At 39.9% G+C, this 15,369-nt stretch overlaps 1 protein-coding gene across 1 annotated transcript in view; it reads left to right on the plus strand.

The window, feature by feature from the left end:
• Window positions 1-15,074, plus strand: part of LOC125116233 (serine/threonine-protein kinase MRCK alpha-like) — a gene marked incomplete at its 5' end in the record, with an annotated part of 66,932 nt that extends 51,858 nt beyond the window's left edge. The window contains 6 exons of the mRNA XM_047761264.1: window positions 45-126; window positions 2,044-2,260; window positions 3,874-3,936; window positions 6,926-7,522; window positions 13,061-13,158; window positions 14,574-15,074. Of these exons, the coding sequence (XP_047617220.1) occupies window positions 45-126; window positions 2,044-2,260; window positions 3,874-3,936; window positions 6,926-7,522; window positions 13,061-13,158; window positions 14,574-14,669 (1,153 nt within the window). The remainder of the gene's footprint in view (window positions 1-44; window positions 127-2,043; window positions 2,261-3,873; window positions 3,937-6,925; window positions 7,523-13,060; window positions 13,159-14,573) is intronic.
• Window positions 15,075-15,369: the final 295 nt, after the last annotated feature.

The raw sequence follows: 15,369 nt of genomic DNA on the forward strand, positions 1-15,369 counted from the left end.
TTCGGGTGATTCTCCTCACTCCCAGTGTCTTGCTTTTCCTCCAGGGATGGAGCGTTTTCCGTCAGTTCAGTCTGGCCCTCTGATTTCATTCCCTTAAGGAGAAAGGAAATGCCTCGTATGTTTAAAGTAAGCATGCCTGCTGCCCTTGGATCCCTTTTAAGATCCTTTTTGTTTCTCTCCTTGCCTGTGTATAGGGATCAAGGCTCTTTGGGCTGCCGGAGGTCCCCTGAGTTGAGATTTTAGAGGTGCTGTGGAGTCACTTTCCTCTCCCTCCCATTTGCCACAATAAATCCATCACCCTGTTCTCATTCAGAAATACTGTGAAGAGCTTTTTGCACATGTCCTAGTCTTCCATCCTACAGTTAAATCTAAGACTTAAAATACAAATATTCCTGAGGGCGTCCATTCATCCCGCACTAAGGTAACAGGACAGATTCAATTCATAGCTGAAAACAGGTGAAGCTGACAAAGCAGAACAGTACTCGAGTGGGGAAGGTGGTGAAAGAAGAGGGAAAAAACAGTGACAGAGGGAGAAAGATATATATGGCTGAGGATTCATGGGCCTGCAGTAACATGAATGTGTGGCTTCGAAAACCAGAGGCATTTTCGTAAAATAAGTTTCCTCTGAGGCAATATGTTGAAGTCATAATTCAGATTCAAGCCAAGAGTACAAAGTGGAAAAATTGGAGAAGGAGGTAGTTTTGTGATCTCTTAAAAAGTAGACACTCTGCTCTTTAAAAAATGTATGTAAAAAGTGATGTAAAAAGTGATTCCGGAATGAGTTAAAGTGACAGAGAAAGCAAAGGACTGCTGTCCCCTTGCAACCTGTGTGGTTACAGTCAGCCTACAAATCTTGTATTTAACAAAGGCCAGACAGAAGCACTCTTCGTTCCTTAGGCCAAAGAGCTAAGAAATCTATTTAGACTCTATCCAGCCACCCAGAGAGCCTACTGAGACCTGGCCTCTTGGAGCTGACTTACCGGGTGGGAATTTATGGTGTCATTGCTGCTTCCTTGATGCTCACAAAAGAAAAGTTTTGTAAATGAATGTAGGGTCCTGCTAGCCTAATTATATATTTTAAAATTTAAATTTGATTTGCCATTTACTAGTAATGATGTAAAGTAGAGGCAGGTAGCAGCCAGGAAAACTTAAGTATTTCTGAATATTTGTAACAACAGCAACAATGAAAACCTCCTGAGCACTCCGTAATATCGCAATGATTATAATGCGATATTATAATGATTATAATGATTGCAGTTGCAAAGCATTGCCATTTCAGAGATATCTAAAGGGGCAAAGCTGTGCGTTAGAATGAAAGAAATAGAGGGTCAGAGTGTAGGTTCCGGCATCGTAATGCCTGCATTCTACCTCGCTGTGCTTCTTGCAGATAAAATGGAGAGAACAGTAATATCCACTCACTGAAGTTTCTGGGAGGATTCAATCAATTAAAACATGAAAGTTTCCGAGTTCCCATCATGGCTCAGTGGTTAATGAACCCAACTAGCATCCATGAGGATGTGGGTTCCATCCCTGGCCTGGCTCAGTGGGTTAAGGATGCAGCATTGCCGTGAGCTGTGAGCTGTGGTGTAGGTTGCGGATCCAGCATTGCTGTGGTTGTGCTGTGGGCCTGCGGCTACAGCTCTGATTGGACCCCTAGCCAGGGAACCTCCATATGCCATGAGTGCGGCCCTAAAAACAAAAAACAGAAAACAAAAAACAAAAAACCCTGCAAATTCCTTAGAGCAGTTCCTGGTACAGAGTGAGCACTTGGTAAATCATAGCTAGTTTCATTTAATGAAGTATTAAGATTTTAGGTAGTCGGAGAACAGGGATGGTTTTATGAAGATCAAAATAGAAAGGATTCTGACATTTTGCTTTTGATCTGGGTTCTGGAGCTCACATCATTTATTTTTTTAGACAGGAGGAGGGTAATATTACCAGAAGTGCCGTTTACCAATGGTGCATTGAATGAGAAATGCTGAACAGTCTGGCCTAAAGAATGTCTGCTGTCTAATAACCTAGGTATTCCTTAAATCGTTCTAGGTCACAGCTTCCCAGCTCTCGGCACCTAGTAATAGATATTCAATCCCAATCTTAGCAGATAGCGAGAATGAGAAGAGTGCGTGGGTGGGAGTGCTGAGCAAACTGCACAAGATATTGAGAAAAAGTCATCGCAGAGACCGCACAGTCTATGTTCTGAAAGAGGCTTGTGACAGCAACCTGTCCCTGATCAAAACCACCCAGACAGCTGCAATCGTAGGTATGGATTTATAATATTTATCCTGTTAGGTCCACGCCCCTCACCACCTCGAAATCTGGCTATTGGTGGGGTGGGTGGGAGTGTCCTTCCCCTTCCATCCTATGTTACTCATCAGATTCTCTGCAAAAATATAGTTGATTCCATGATGGCTCCCCAGGCCCTGCCCAAGAGGGTGTTTCTTCTTTTTTTCCTTTTTGGCCACACCCATGGCATGTAGAAATTCCCAGGCCAGGGACTGAATCTGCTCCACAGCAGCAACCCAAGCCACAGCAATGGAAATGCCAGATCTTTAACCTGCTGCACCACGAGGGAACGCCCTAAAAAAGTGTTACTTTAATCTACAGGAATACCTTTCTCAAGCCTGAGAAGTTCTGAATTCCCAAACCAATACTCAATAAATAAGTGAAAAACTAGTGAATAAATGAATGAATTGCTAAGATTAATATCAAAAGTTTTATCAGTAGAAATTCCTGTCATGGCTCAGTGAAAACAAATCTGACTAGCATCCATGAGGATTTAGGTTTGATCCCTGGCATCGCTCAGTGGGTTAAGGATCCAGCGTTGCCATGAGCTGTGGTATAGGTTGCAGATGCAGCTCGGATCTGGTGTTGCTGTGGTGTAGGCTGGCAGCTACAGCTCTAATTTGACCCCTAGTCTGGGAACCTGCATATGCCGGGGGTGCAGCCCTAAAAAGACAAAAAAAAAAAAGTTTTATCAATAAACAAGAATACCTGTGTTTCTTTTTTTTTCTCCTCCCTCCCTCCCTCCTTCCTTTCTTTTTTTTTTTTTTTTTTTTTGCTGCACCTGTGGCATATGGAAATTCCCATGCCAGGGGTTGAATCTGGGTTGCAGCTGCCCTCTATGCCACAGCTGCAGCAACTCCAGATCCTTAAACCATTGCACTGGGCCAGGGATCAAATCCTTGCCTCTGCAGAGACAGTGTTGGATCCTTAACCCCCTGTGCCACAATAGGAACTCCTGTATTTCTTAAACAGCGTTTCTTCTGCCTTATGTGATGGTGACAGTAAGAGCTGCTTAGCTATTGCCCCCTGGGTAACACAAAGCTAGTTGCTAAATTTTTTGTGTTAAATGCAGATAATTCCAGTTTTTCAGCTATGGAGAGGATTGAATAAGCTAATAAATGTTTCTGTGCTTTGTATTCAAAGCATTCACTCATAAGTGCTATCTTTTCACTTTTCAGTTTTACTTTTCACTGTTCTTACACACACACTCCTGTGCTGTTACAGCTCAGGCCACAGTCACTGACAAATTAAATTATAATTTTTTTCATTCATGAAACATCACATTTATATCAAATTTCAAAGTGTATCATTTGAATGTATATGTTATTTTAAGTACTTATAAAGATTACTTTATAATGATCTTTCTGTTGAGAAAAGTAATGTTTTATTCTTCTGTAATCTGAAAGCAAAATCATAGTACAAATTAATTATTCTTACTGTTTCTTTTCATTGTAATATTACTAAATATGTATTTACTTTGATTTCTAAACTTCTTCAACATTGATAAAGTTGTCCAGTTTATCCTATTAGCTTCACTTTAATATTTGCCCAAAAAAGTGCCTGATGTTTTTATTTATGTGTCAAATATAGACCACAAAAGAATTGCTCTGGGAAATGAAGAAGGGTTATTTGTTGTCCACGTCACCATAGACGGTAAGGAGAGTCTTTACTGTTCTAGAATAACTTTAAACTCTAATAATAATAACAATATCAGTTTTTTTTCTCTTTGTGTAAAAGAAATTTTCCACATCTGATTTGAGGTGTTTTCAAGGCAAAGGATGACTTCTCTGCTTTTAGAAACCCATAATCCCCTGGAGTCTAAATATCTTCACAGGCAGTTTTATCTAATAAGTCCACTGTAAGAAGTTAGTTTATCATGTTCAAGTTGGTGCATGAAAGAAAACACAGTTCTGCTTGATTCCTCAGCAACATAAAACTGTGTATTTCCCAGATAAGACAGCAGAGATATCTGTTTTTGTTAGGCTGTCATGGTTGTTTGAGAAAGAGGGGGAGAGGGTGTAGATGAAGTGAAGAGGGGCCATTCTAATAGAGCTATGCTCTTGAATGTCTTGTATTCCAGTGTAGGTTAGATAAAGGAGAACTTGCTTTGTTCTCTATTGAAGCCCTCCCTGCTGTGTGGGTGACTCAGTCCTGGGGAGGAGGCCTATGAAGTGTCCACCAGGTGTCAGCATAAGAGCGGTATTGAACTCTTCGTTCAATACTGTATTCCATGCACTTAAACAGCGCCTGGCATATAGTAGTCACTCAATAAATATTTGTATAGTGATGGAATCAATTGAGCACTGGAAAAAAGGACAGTTTTTTCCCCTAAAGAAGTGGTATGTTTCCATCTGTTAGACATTGAGAGTTGTTCACCTTGCTGTCTGAAGTTTTAGGACTAAGTTTAGTGCTTTATTATGCTAATTTTATCATTAAAGTAATTATTTATCACTGGAATAATTACCTTTTTTACCTATATGATTTTTGATCTTTTATTCTTCTCTTCCTATCTTTTAAAAATCCTTTTCAAACCCCCTTTGAGTTGGTGTCTGATTTTATTAGAGCCTGATTTAAATCCATTGGCATAATAATTGGAAATAATTTTAAAATGGGGAAACATTCTTCTGCATAGCAAAGGAAACCATCAGCAAAATGAAAAGGCAGTCTATCAAATGGGAGACATTATTTGCAAATCACCTATCTTATAAGGGGTTAATATCCAAAACATATAAAGAACTCATACAACTCAATAGCAAAACAAACAAACAAAAAAACCCTAAGCAATCAGATTAAAAGGTGGTCAGAGGCTCTGAATAGACATTTTTCCAAAGAAGACATACAGATGGCCAACAGGTACATGAAAAAGTACTAGGAGAATGCAAATCAAAACCGCAAGATATCACCTCACACCTGTTAGAATGGCTATTATCAAAAAACTGAGAAGTAGCAAGTGTTAGTGAGGATATGGAGAAAAGAGAACCCTTGTGTACTGTTGTTGGGAATGTATATATAGTCATTCGAATCAGAGCTACAGCTGCTGGCCTACACCACAGCCACAGCAATGCCAGATCCGAGCCATGTCTTTGACCTACACCACAGCTCGCGGCAACGCTGGATCCCCAACCCATTGAGCTAGCCCAGGGATCCAACCCACAACCTCACGGTTCCTAGTCAGATTCATATTCATTTCCGCTGCGCCCCAACAGGAACTCCCGGGAATGTATGCTAATGCAGCCACATGGAAAACAGTATGGAAGTTCCTCAAAAACAAACAAACAAACAAAAAACCAGAACTACCATATGATCCAGCAATTTCACTTTTGGAGATTTATTTGAAGAAAACAAAAGCACTAACTTGAAAATATATCAGCACCCCCATGTTCATTGCAGCCTTATTTGTAATATTCAAGATATGGAAACCACCTAAGTGTCTATCAATAGATGAATGGATAAAGATGTGTTTTACACACACACACACACACACACACACACACACACACACACGATGGGATATTATTCAGTCATGAAAAATGAAATCTTTCCATTTGCAACAACATGGACCCAAGGGTGTTATGCCAAGTGAAGTAAATCAGACAGAGAAGACAAATACCATATGATCTCACTTATATGTGGAATCTAAACAAACAAGTTCTAGATACAGAGAAGAGATTAGTGGTTGCCAGTGGTGGGGGTAATGGGCAAAATGAGTGAAGGGGTTTAAAAGGTACAAACTTCCAGTTATAAAATAAATAGGTCCTGGATATGTAATGCACAGAAAGTTGACCATAGTTAGTAATGCCATGCTCTATATTTGAAAGTTGCTAAGAGAGTAGGTTTTAGAAGTTTTTTTTTTTTTTAACAAGAAAAAATAATTATGTACGGTATTGGATGTTAGCTAGACTTATTGTGGTGACCATTTCACAATATATACAAATATTGAATCATTATGTTGTATTTCTGAAACTAATGTTATCTGTCAATTATACCTTGATAAAGAAATTTTTAAAGATGAGAAAACATAGCTAATTTGAAGGCAACTTACTGTTTTATTTGTAGAGAAATTATTCAAGTTAATGACATTAGGAAGATTTATCAGATCATTTTTTTCTTTTTCTTTTCATAACTGCCCCTGAGGCATATGGAAGTTCCAGGGCTAGGGATCTAATCAGAGCTGTAGCTGCCTGCTTGTCACCACAGCTACAGTAATAACGGATCCAAGCTGCAACTGAAACCTATGCCGCAGTTTATGGCAACAATGGACCCTTCGCCCACTGACAGAGGCCAGGAGTTGAACCAGCATCCTCATGGGCACTGGTTGGGTTCTTAACCTGCTGAGCCACACTGGGAACTCCCTATCAGATCATTTTTATTGGGAACTTTCCTTCTTTTTTTTTTTTTTTTTTTTGCCTGCACCTGCAGCCTGTGGAAGTTCCTGGGCCAGGGATCGAACCTATGCTGCAGTTTCAACCTGTGTCACAGCTGCTATCATTCAGGATCCTTAACCCCGCTGTGCCACACAGGAACTGCTGTTATTGGGATCTTTCTTAATGCTTTTGGGTAAAATTTGAAGAACAGTCGAAAAGAAATAAATAGAAATTATTTTGAATCTGAAGATGACTGCCAAATATGTTTATTTGTGTAGAAATTATTCGAGTTGGTGACATGAAGAACATTCACCAGATTGAGCTCATCCCCCAGGGTCGGATGGTTGCAGTGATCTCGGGACGAAGTCATCAGGTCCAGTTATTTCCCATGTCAGCTTTGGATGGCCAGAAGACTGATGCCCACAAGCTGGAAGAAACCAAAGGGTGCCAGACCATGACCTCTGGAACAGTGTGCCAAGGGGCCCACACCTGCCTCTGTGTTGCTTGGAAAAGCCAGGTCTTCTGTTATGAGCTATTTAGGAGCAAGAAAATTTCTCACAGGAAATTCAAAGAGCTGCGAACCCCAACCACCATCCAGTGGATGGCCATCTTGAGTGAACAGCTCTGCGTGGGATTCCGGTCAGGATTCCTGAGATACCCCTTGAAGAGAGAAGGGATTCCGTACAGGATGTTGCACTCCCGTGACCCTACACTGTCTTTTATCGCACATCAACCAGTGGATGCTCTCTGTGCCGTTGAGATCTCTAGTATCGAGTACCTGTTGTGTTTTAAGAGCATCGGAATTTACACTGACAGCAGGGGCCTCAGATCGAGGCCAGTGGAACTGATGTGGCCAGCAACTCCAACTTACTGCCGTAAGGCTTTCTTACAATTTATTACCTTCTCTCTCTCTCTCTCTCTCTCCATCCTCATCATTACAGTTCTGTATCCTATGTCCAAATATGGTTAATGACAGGCTTTATTTTTGAAGATTATTTTCCTAATTTGTCTATGTCTTTTTCAGTAGAATAGCTCTGGTGAAGCTGTATCTAAGTCACACGTGGGAAATGACTTGGCCTTTCATTTTTACTATATTCATTGGCTTATTTACCTAAAATATATCCGTAATCCAAGTTTTTGCTTTTTTGTAAGCTCCTAAATATCTTCATGGTCACTGAAAGTCACATGAATGTTAATTAACCATGAGAAATAGTTACTAAGTAAATTGCTTTTTGCTTTGTAAGTTTAGCTTCCATAAAGTCTATGTATAAGCTTCCTAAGTAATTTTAGCCTGTTTAAATTTATTGATGCAGGTCATCATATTATAAATTAAATACAGCCTTTTTTTTTAAAATTCACTTAGACAATAGCAGTTGAACACTTAATATGAACAACTTGCTATGCCAGAAGTTAAGGGCACAATATTAAACACAGTAAGATAGACAGTTTGTATCCTTATGCAGATTACTATCATGATATGAGACCAATAATTAAGCAAATGCTGTGATAGAGGAGTATAGTATTTTACAGGAGAGCATAGGAAGGACACTTATTCTAAACTGGTGAATCTGGGAAGGCTTGCTGAAAAAATGAGAAGTGTTTTATTCTTTCAACACTTTATAAATGTAGTTCTATTGTCCTCTGACTTCCACTGTCTCTGATGAGAAATCAGCTGTTTTTACTGTTGTTTCCCTGTGTCTTTTCTCTTTGACAGCCTTCAAGATTGTTCCCTGTGTCTTTTCTATTTGACAGCCTTCAAGATTTTCTCATTGTCTTCGGTTTTAAGCAGATTGACTTTCATGTGCTTATATTTGGTTTTCATTGTATGTATTCTTCTTGGGGCTTTCAGAACTTTTTGGATCTGAAGATTGACATCTTTCATTAATTTGGGAAATTTTTTAGGCATTATCTTTTCTAAAAATTTTTTAACCCATTTTCTTTTTTCTAGAGATCCAACTACATGTATATTAGGCTTCTTGATTTTGTTGCACAAGTTGTTGAGGCTCTGTTTTTTAAAAATCTGTCTTCCCTTCTCTGTTTTGGTTTAAATTTATATTGACTCTGTCTTCAGTTTCACTGATCTTTTCCCCCTGCTTTGTCCAGGGATTGTTACGCATTTCAGGTATTATAATCTTCTATTCTCTATTTTCAAGTACTTTTTTAAAAAAATTTCCACTTCTTTGCCAAACTTCTCCTTTCTAATTTGTTTATATTTTTTTCATAAAGTCTTGAACTGTTGGAGTTCCTGTTGTGGTGTGGCAGTAACAAACCTGACTAGTATCCATGAGGATGCAGGTTCGATCCCTGGCCCTGCTCAGTGGGTTAAGGATTGGGCATTGCCGTGAGCTGTGGTATAGGTTGCAGATGTGGCTCAGACCTGACACTGCTGTGGCTGTGGTGTAGGCTGGCAACTGTAGCTCCAATTCAACCCCTAGCTTGGGAACTTCTACATGCCTCACCTGTGGCCCTTAAAAAATATTGAACTATTTATAAAATTATTTATAATTATTCCAACATATGGCTTATATAGGTCCACTTATATTTACTTTTTTTGATTAAGGATGTTATTTTCCATGTCATTATTATTGTTTTTTCTTTTTTGGCTGCCCTGCCACATATGGAGTTCCTGGGCCAGAGATCAGATCCAGCCGCAGTTGCAGCCTATGCTATAGCTGTGGCAGGGCTGGATCCTTTAACTCACTGTGCCAAGCCAGGGATCAAACCTGTGTTCTGGTGCTGCAGAGATGCCATTGATGCTGTTATGCCACAGCCAGAACTCCATGTCTTATTATTTTTTATCCTTTGCTGGACATTATGAATGCTATGATATATGGACTTTGGATTATATTGTATATTTCTCTAGAGAGGGTTGTGTGTTTTGTTTTGACATGCAATTAATCTACTGATGGGTCACTTTAGTTTTGCTGAGTCTTGGATTTAGAATTTATTAGGGTGGGTCTATTTGGCTTTTCTTTTAGTCCTTACACCTAAACACTGGCCTTTCTGGGTCTCAACTGAATGCCTAGATTTTTCGTCAGTGTTTCTCTATTCTGTCTGAGTCAGAAATCTAAAATAATTCAAGCATTGTACTATCTGTAAAATTTCCGTTCATTGTTCAATGCTCCAAGTGGGTCTTGTGGAGTTCTGCCCTATGTGCGTGCAGTTTTGGACTTGCCCAGGAACTTCAGAGAACTGCTATGCAGATTTCTGGAACACTTTTTTTGTGGCTTCTTTCTCTGCATACTATGCTTTTCAAATTCCAGAAATACTAGAATCTGTTTATTTTGCCCAGCAAAACTTCAACTCTCTGCTTGGGCTCTATTTTCCTGCATTGCAATTTTGGAGATATCCTTTAGGCAGAAAAATAGGGGAATATGGAACCCACCTTATGCATTTATCTTCTTTTGACAAATGGCAGTTCTGTGCTGTCTACTGATAACTGCCTAAAGACAGTTATTTCATATGTTTCATACAGTTTTATAATTTTTTTTTCTTTTAGGGCCACACCTGTGGCATATGGAGGTTCCCAGGCTAGGGGTCTAATCAGAGCTACAGCTGCTGGCCTGAACCACAGCCATAGCAACACCAGATCTGAGCCCCTCTGCAACCTGCACCGCAGCTTACAGCAATGCTGGATCCTTAACCCACTGAGCGAGGCCAGGGATTGAACCTGCAACCTCATGGTTCCTAGTCAGATTCGTTTCTGCTGTGCCATGACGGGAACTCCCAGTTTTATAATTTTTGGTGGTGGGAGGGTAATTCTCCATCATAACTGGAATAGACCATACACACTGCACTTGGTGAAGAACTATAATAAATTCAGTGTTTCAGGCATGGAGTTCAAGATGAGAGTTCAGGAGATGGGGCTGGAGGGATTCTCATGAGGCAGGACACAGATGCCCTGATGTGGTTAAATTTGCACTTCAGAAAAACCCCTAGGCTCCAGTGGTGCAGTTAAAGATAATGAGAGGTGACACTGGAGCCCAGGAGACCAACTTGGAGGTCACTGTAGAAACTGAGGATTAAAGCTATGTATGGTAGAGGCAGTTGGGATGGAGAAGAGAGGGTTTGATGGATATTGAAGAGATAGAATTGACAAAACGTTGCCTTTGATTGGAAGTGGAAGCTCAGGGACCAGAGAATCAGAAATGATTGGAATGAGTCTCAGACTTCCTAGCTGAGCAAATGAGTGGCTGCCACTGATGTTCACTGAGATAGGACAACACAAGGTGGGACAAATTCAGATGGGCAGAGGAGGAAGGGATAGGCTAATGTAATTTTTTTGCTATGTTGTTGAAGTATTTGAAATCCAATCCCAGCCATCGCTCTCATTCCATCTCTACACATTTGAACATGCATCTGAAAATATGGAGATTTTTCTCGCAAAACCACATTGTTATCATCACCTCTTAAGAAATCACCAATGATTCTTTTTCAACATCTATCAAATATCCCTGATTGTCCCAAAGACATCTCTTTTGACAGTATATCCCTTGGAATCAGAATCCAAAAAAGGTCCATACATTGCATGTTATAGTTCTCTCTTAAATATCTTCTCCTCTTGAGTGGTCTTTCATGCCATTGCTTTGTTGCCCTATAGGATGTTCTACAGTCTGCATCTGTCTGTCCCCTCACGGTGCTTTCTAACTTCTCCCTCTATATCCTGAATTTCCTGCCACTGAAAATGAGCTTTAAAGGCTTCTAATGAGAATACTTTATTAGTAGTTTTGTATATGTCCCATCAAGGCATATGATGTCTGGCCCTCCCACTCATGGTAATGATGAAATCAGTGACTGGTTTCTGACCTCGTCAGCCTTCTTCCTTGGTTAGGCTGAGGCTGTACTGCTGGTGTGAGAGTAAACAGAGTAACAAGAGAAGAGGGCACAGGTCAGAGGACCACGAAATACAAATATTAGAGGGACGGTCAGAGGGCAGGAAGCCCGCAAAGGAAACTGAGATGGAAGATTCTGGGAGGCAAGTATCATGGAACTGTCAAGATAAAGACTGAAACGTGTCTGTTGGTTTTAGAACACTTGGTGGGTGATGGTTTGTAGTGAGAGCAGTTTTAATGGAGGGTTTAAGGCACAAGTCAGATTGCCGTGGACTGAAGTGACAGAGGGCTGGGAAGGGGAGGACGTGAAAGGTAAATAACGCTTCCAAGATGCACACCATGAGCATAGGAAGAGGTGGTTATATTGCTGTTCCTAATGGGGAGACATATTCATGTTGAGGAGAGTACTTAGGATCTGCAAGAGGTTATCATTAATAAAGTAGAACGTTCCAAAAATGTTATTGGTTGGAAGTTTTCACTGCTTTGTTCATTAATTTCACTCCCCACATAGACTGTCCTCATCTTTTGTTTTTGTTTTTGTTTTTAGGGCCTCACCCACGGCATATGAAAGTTCTCAGTCTAGGGGTCCGATTGGAACTACTGCCGCTGGGCTACGCCACGGACACAGCAACAAGGGATCGGAGCTGTGTCTGTGACCTACACCAAAGCTCACAGCAACACTGGATCCTTAACCCAGTGAGTGAGGCCAGGGATCAAACCCGATCCTCATAGGTCCTAGTTGGGTTTGTTAACTACTGAGCCACAAAGGGAACTCCTATACCGTTCTAATCTTATACCATACTCTTGTTGTGTGATGACCTGGTTTAGGAGCCGCAGATTTTGAAATGTTATGAAATTGCTTAATAAAGCTGCTGTTGGATGAAGGTGTTAGAAAGGTTTTTGTAATTTGATCCATGTGCATCATTCGTTTGCTGTTTTTATTTATGTTAACCGTGTCTATTAAAAATATTTTGAGGCTGCTACTATATGATAATTAGAGTACTCTTATGGAATTCTTTCCAGTTTCCAATCTGAAGTGTCTTCTTTTTAAAATGTATTTGAGTTTAGCAGATATAATTAATCATGAGCACTATATGGTTCCACTCACATAATGCTTTTGAAATGACAGAATGTTAGAAATGGGGTACAGATTATATGGATTCCCAGGAATTAAGGAAGGAGGAGGAGATGGAGAGGAGCTGAGTGGTATTAAAAAGGGCACCACTAGGGGTCCTTGGAAATAGTCCGTGTCTTGACTATGATGGTGGCTACATGAACCTCTACAGGTGATAAAATTGTATAGATCTTCATACACACACAGAGACACACAGACACACAGACCCACACACACAAGTGCCAGAAAATTGGGGAAATCTGCCTAAGACGGCTAGGTCAATGCTATCAACATCAGTATGCTAGCTTTGCAAAGTGTTGCATTGGGGAAACCTGGGCAGTGTGCAAGAGATCTTTCTGTGTTATTTCTTCAACTGCATGTGAATCTATAATTATCCTAATAAAAATTCCAATTAAAAAATGAATCACGAAGCCCACGCTGGCTGTCCCCTCCTCCCTTTCTCCCAGGTTACAGTGCCCCGTACCTCTCCGTGTACAGTGACAACGCAGTGGACGTCTTTGATGTGAACTCCATGGAGTGGCTCCAGACCATCCCCCTCAAGAAGGTGATTTGACATTGAGGTCGTGTGACTGATGAATTACCCACTGAAAATGGAACCAGGAGCAATCAGTTGTGCATTTGCTGGACTTACTGATGTGCACTTGGTAATTTCGAGGCTTAACTAAGAGTAAAAATAACCCAAAAAACCCAAATTGGTTCATTTTAGTACTAGCACAAGAGCTATTTTGTGATATTTATTTGCATTATATAAAGCAGGATTGTCAGGATATAAATGTACTATTTATTTATATAGATAATGTAATATGAATATTTATATCATGTAATGTAGGTGTCAATTCCCACATTCAGTTTAGTTACTTGTATTATTAATTTTCACGTAGTGTAATTTTGCATCCTGTGATGGAAAATTTTCCTAGCAAAAGAAAAAAAAAAAAGGAAAAGTATATAACCAAAACGGTGTTGTAGGATTCTCATTCAGCATTTCATAGATTTGGAGTTCCTGTTGTGGCACAGTGGAAAAGAATCCGACTAATATCCGTGAGGATGTGGGTTCGGTCCTGGCCTCCATCAGTGGGTTAAAGATCCAGAATTGCCATGAGCTGTTGTGTAGGTCACAGATGCAGCTCGGATCTGGCATTGCAGTGGCTGTGGTGTAGGCCAGCAGCTGTAGCTCCCATTTGATCCCAGCCTAGGAACTTCTATATGCCGTGGGTATGGCCCTAATAAAAAGCAAAATAATAGTAATAATAATTTCGCAGATTCACAATAAAATAAAAAAATTGTGTCTGTACTACAAAAAATTTAAAATACAGATAAACTTTAAAAGCAAAAAGCTATTTTATTGAGAGAACTTCACTGAAGATTTAAGAATAATTAAATCCTGATATATATGAAGGATACATAGCAAGAACCAGCCAAAGGAGTTTGTACAGGAATGAGATGAAGGAAGTTGTCACAATTATATGAGATTTTCTCTCATTTGAAACAATATCAACAGTGAGAAAATCTTTTGTAAGGACTGTTCCACTACATAAAATATTAAAATATACTTTTCCAGCATTCTAAATGTGAACCAGCCACATTAACTGTTTGATAAAATGAACTGAGAAGGCAGATGAGTCTTCTCAGGATAGCCTTTTAGTTACTAATAACTTTTAAAAAGTTAATTTAAAAATTAGATGTATTTCTATTTAAGTTAGTAACATTCAGATTTCTTTAATCTATGATATTCAGATTTCTGAAATTTTATCCATGAGTTTGTTACACCATTTATTCCCTTTAATTGATATTTTCTGGGTTTTTTTTTTTTTTTAAGACGACATTGTTCTGGGGGGTAGTTTAAATAGAATATATTTATTCTTCATTTTTTATATATAAGCAAATAACCTTATAATTCAACTTTTTAAAAGTATGTGTTGAAATGGTAATCTTTTTTTTTTTTTTTTAATGTTATCTCAGGTTCGACCCTTGAATAGTGAAGGATCCCTCAATATTTTACTTTTGGAGACAATTAGATTAATATATTTCAAAAATAAGAAGACAAGTAAGCAATGACTTCTTAGTAGAACTATTTGTAAGAGACCACGTGTTTAACCTTCTGCCCAAGGTCGCAGAGCTAGTGAGTGGGGGGATCTGAGCTGACCTCTGTGCCCTTTGCCCAGTCCCCAGATGCACTCGTGGCAAGAATTGGTTCTCCTTCACACTTGCAGAGCTGTGTAGACAGAAGCATTTACTTGGGGCACACTCCAGCTACTTTTAAGCAGGACTAATGGTTAAATGTAAGCACCTGTAAATATGTAATCAGCCATTTTAATGCTCATTCGCTTCCCAGCTGTCTATGCGTCCAGATGTGCTCCAAGCTACAGTGCACATGCCAGAAGCAGGCACCGCCCACCTGCTCCAGCTTCTCCCACCTTCATTTAAATCTCTGGCAGATTTGGCTCAGTGGAAACAAACTCGACTAGTATCTATGAGGATGCGGGTTTAATCCCTGGCCTTGCTCAGTGGGTTAAGGACCTTGCATTGCCATGAGCTGTGGTGTAGGTTGCAGACGTGGCTCTGATCTGGTGTGGCTGTGGCTGGCAACTGCAGCTCCTCTTTGGCCCCTAGCCTGGAAACTTCCATATGCCCCAGGTGTGGTCCTAAAAAGTCAAAAAAAAAAAAAAAAAAAAAAAGACTAGCAGATTTGGAGTGTGAGAAAAGCCACAGACAGATTCGTTTCTCTCTTCTTTCTTTCCCTTCTCTCCTCCCTTTA

The sequence above is a fragment of the Phacochoerus africanus genome, chromosome 15 (assembly GCF_016906955.1).
Source record: "Phacochoerus africanus isolate WHEZ1 chromosome 15, ROS_Pafr_v1, whole genome shotgun sequence".
NCBI lineage: Eukaryota > Metazoa > Chordata > Mammalia > Artiodactyla > Suidae > Phacochoerus > Phacochoerus africanus.